General features: G+C 40.8%; 1 protein-coding gene across 1 annotated transcript; it reads left to right on the forward strand.

Annotated features, from left to right (window-relative positions):
• Positions 1 to 866: 866 nt before the first annotated feature.
• On the forward strand, positions 867 to 1,815 carry LOC127192264 (olfactory receptor 52E4-like). The gene is given in 2 exon segments (XM_051149591.1): positions 867 to 1,580; positions 1,582 to 1,815. Coding segments are annotated over 2 exon segments (942 nt in total). The 5' UTR covers positions 867 to 872.
• The last annotated feature ends 1,608 nt before the right edge of the window (positions 1,816 to 3,423 follow it).

Genomic DNA, 3,423 nt, shown 5'->3' on the forward strand with positions numbered 1-3,423 from the left:
AAAGTAGTCCTGGATTATATAAGAAAGCAGGCTGGGAAAGCAATGAGAAGCAGGCTATTAAGGAGCATTCCCCCATGACCTTTACTTCAGTTCTCGCCTCCAGATGCCTGCCTTGACCTTCTTTCAGTGATAGCGTCTGACCTGAGAGTTGTATATTGAAATAAAACCTTCCTCTACGACTTGCTGTTATCCATGGAGTTTTATTACAGCAATCAAGACTCTAACTAAGACAGATATGTAGGTATTGTCAAGTGACTAGGAAGCTGGAAGTAGTTTTGAAAATAACACAGACCCATAAGATAAAAAAAAAAAAAAAAAACAGTAAAAAGCAGCAGTGTTGTAGAGTAACCAGCTTCTTAGGGCAACAGAGTTAATGAGAAAATTCTAAGACAGAATAACTCATTGAGTTTTATTATGTTATGTTGACTATACTAAAACAACAAACCCCTAATTTATAACAAACCAAAAGACTGATGAAAGTATGATGCATCTCATAGAATTTGTGAATTTTTAATAGCAGGTCACACTTTGAGGGACACTGGACATATGCGGCAATGTAACCAAAGTAACTGACAAAAAAGAATACCAGAAACTGTGAATATATACTAAAATAAGAAATGTTCCAGTATTTTTCAGTGATCTCATGTGTTAGAAAAAAGTGAGCAATGTTGCTTGCAATCGATCTCAGAAGTAATATGTGTGTTGAGTAACTTGCTCGATTACTTTAGAAGACAATATCTTATCTTCATATTTATACTGTTTTATTCAGCACCCTGATGAATGTTTTCCTATATCCCAGGATTTTGATAGTGGAGGAGCTTAATGAGAGAGCAGCCTCCCTGAACAAGAATTCTGAGATAATTTCTAAGAGAATGCCTTCTATCAATAGCACCCAGTTCCATCCCTCCTTCCTCATCCTGCTAGGGATCCCAGGACTGGAAGCTTTTCATATATGGATTGCTTTCCCATTCTGTTTTGTGTATCTGTCTTCTCTTGTGGGAAACATCACCATTCTCTTTGTGATCAAGACTGAGCACAGCCTCCACCAGCCCATGTTCTACTTTCTAGCCACATTGTCTATGATTGATCTGTGTCTATCCTCATCCACCATCCCCAAAATGCTGGGCATCTTCTAGTTCAGTCTCCAGGAGATCAGTTTCGGGGGCTGCCTTGCACAGATGTTCTCTATCCACGTATTTATGGGCATGGAAACAGTTTTGCTGGTGGTCATGGCTTATGACCGCTTTGTTGCCATCTGCAATCCTCTCCAGTACACCATGATCCTCACCAATAAAACCATCAGCCTCCTCCTCCTCTTGGTTGTCACTGGAAGAAATTTAATCCTCGTGTCTCCATTTGTGTTTCTCATTCTGAGACTGCCCTTTTGTGGGCACAACATTATGCCTCACACGTACTGCGAGCACATGGGTCTTGCCCGATTAGCCTGTGCACCCATCAAAATCAACATCATCTATGGACTCGTGGTGATTTCCCATATCCTTGTGGACATGACCCTGATTGCCTCCTCCTATGTGCTGATCCTTAGAGCTGTTTTCCAATTTCCCTCTCAAGATGCCCGGACTGAAGGCTCTCAACACCTGTGGATCTCATGTCTGTATCATGCTGTGCTTTTACACACCAGCCTTGTTTTCTTTTACGACTCACCGCTTTGGCCAAAACATTCCCCACTACATCCATATTCTTTTGGCTAATCTATACGTAGTTGTCCCACCTGCTCTTAACCCTGTGATTTATGGAGTCAGGACTAAGCAGACCCGAGAGAAAATTATAAAAATATTTATACAAAAAGAATAATTCTACGTAAAGTTTGGATAAAGGTATCCACATATGGCTCAAGGTATAATAATCTGAGTTCTCCTGAAAGTCTTTATAATATTAGGTGTGGTTTCTATGTCTTGCATTTTGATTAAGCTGCTTTAGTGTTGATAACTAAGAGGAACACAGTTTTGCTCAGTGTCCCCACCTGCTTCCACATGTCTGAACAAAGTTTAGGAAGTCATGTAGATGCTGAAGGTGGCAATGGCCTTTGAAGAGAATCCCTTGCAGTAAATGGCATTACTCTTTTTCGTTTCTCCACACATTTTCTCATTAAGTAAGTTTGAATACTGAAGGACATTGTGACCTAACAATTATTTTGTAGATGCAAGTTTTAGCTCTTGATTTAGTAGTTAGTGGTGTTTGAATCAGAACATCTAACGCCTCATGGGATGCTATTCTTTACAACAAGCCCAGACTTTCCCCCTCATCTCTAAAATCATTGATTCACATTGATTACTTTCTCTATGTCTTATCCTTACAGTCATTATTGCCCCTTCTGTGTTCTCGCTCCTTCTCCCCCTACTCCCTGTCTTTATTCTTTCTCCAGTAAACTGAGTCTTGGTGTCTTAAGGGATCTGAAAGACTGCGTTAAGAACACTAAGAAAATGTGATACTCCAGTTTGATCCAAGTCGTTGTTGGTGTGAGTAATTGCAAGTGTCTATGGATAAATTAAATCTGATTATCATTTGCCTTCATGTACATAGGACTTTATGAAATTAAGAGGAGAATAGAGGGTCAATTTTATGGCAGAAGCTAAAAAAATCTCAGTAAAATTTCTTTTTTTTTTTTTTCTGATCAAGCTGACAAAATTTTATTTTTTCACAGGCAACTATATACCATTGAAGCAGGAGGCTGAGTGGGGTGATCTAGGTGGGCGGTTTTCACAAGATATCAAGAAGTCAGGAAGTTTGGCAGGGCGAGGGCCCCTGTGGTTCTGGGGCTGGGTGGAATTGTTAGGCATCTGGAACCACAAGGTGTTATCTATAGACTTTGTTTCGCTCATCCTCTGAAGGCCTCTGTAATTCCGGGAATACTGAGAGCAGCTGGAGAGTACCTTGAGGGAGAGGAAGAGGTAGCAAGGCAGCCTTCTGGAATGTACCCTGAGGCAAGGAGGGAAAGAGGTCACAAGGCAGCCTGCCCCAGGTCCACTCTATGTATTACGCCAAGTCCGAGATGCTTGCCGGCTGTGGTCTTGGCTCCCCACACTAAACTCAGTATTATAGCAAGCCCAGACCTTAGCACATTTCTATTCTTCCTCCTTCACAGCTTCTGAGTGACTTCCAGAGGCTGGGCAAGTTTCCTGCCACTTAGCTTTATCCCAGAACCTATTTCATCATTGGTTTGTCTTTTAAGCCACCTCACCTACTCACACCAAGCCCTGCATGTAGCTTACGATTTTACATTTTTTTGTTAGAAGAATATTCCTAATAGGTACTCTAAATTTCCTAATACTGAGTTTGCATGTAACTTTTTTTTTTTTTTTTGGCCAGTTTATGGTAATGGTGGAAGTGTCCCTACTCTCTAAATTGCTTGGCAGCATGGTTGCCACCATTCATAGCCCTTATAAATGAATGTTGAATCAA

Source organism: Acomys russatus, chromosome 7 (assembly GCF_903995435.1).
Source record: "Acomys russatus chromosome 7, mAcoRus1.1, whole genome shotgun sequence".
Lineage (NCBI taxonomy): Eukaryota > Metazoa > Chordata > Mammalia > Rodentia > Muridae > Acomys > Acomys russatus.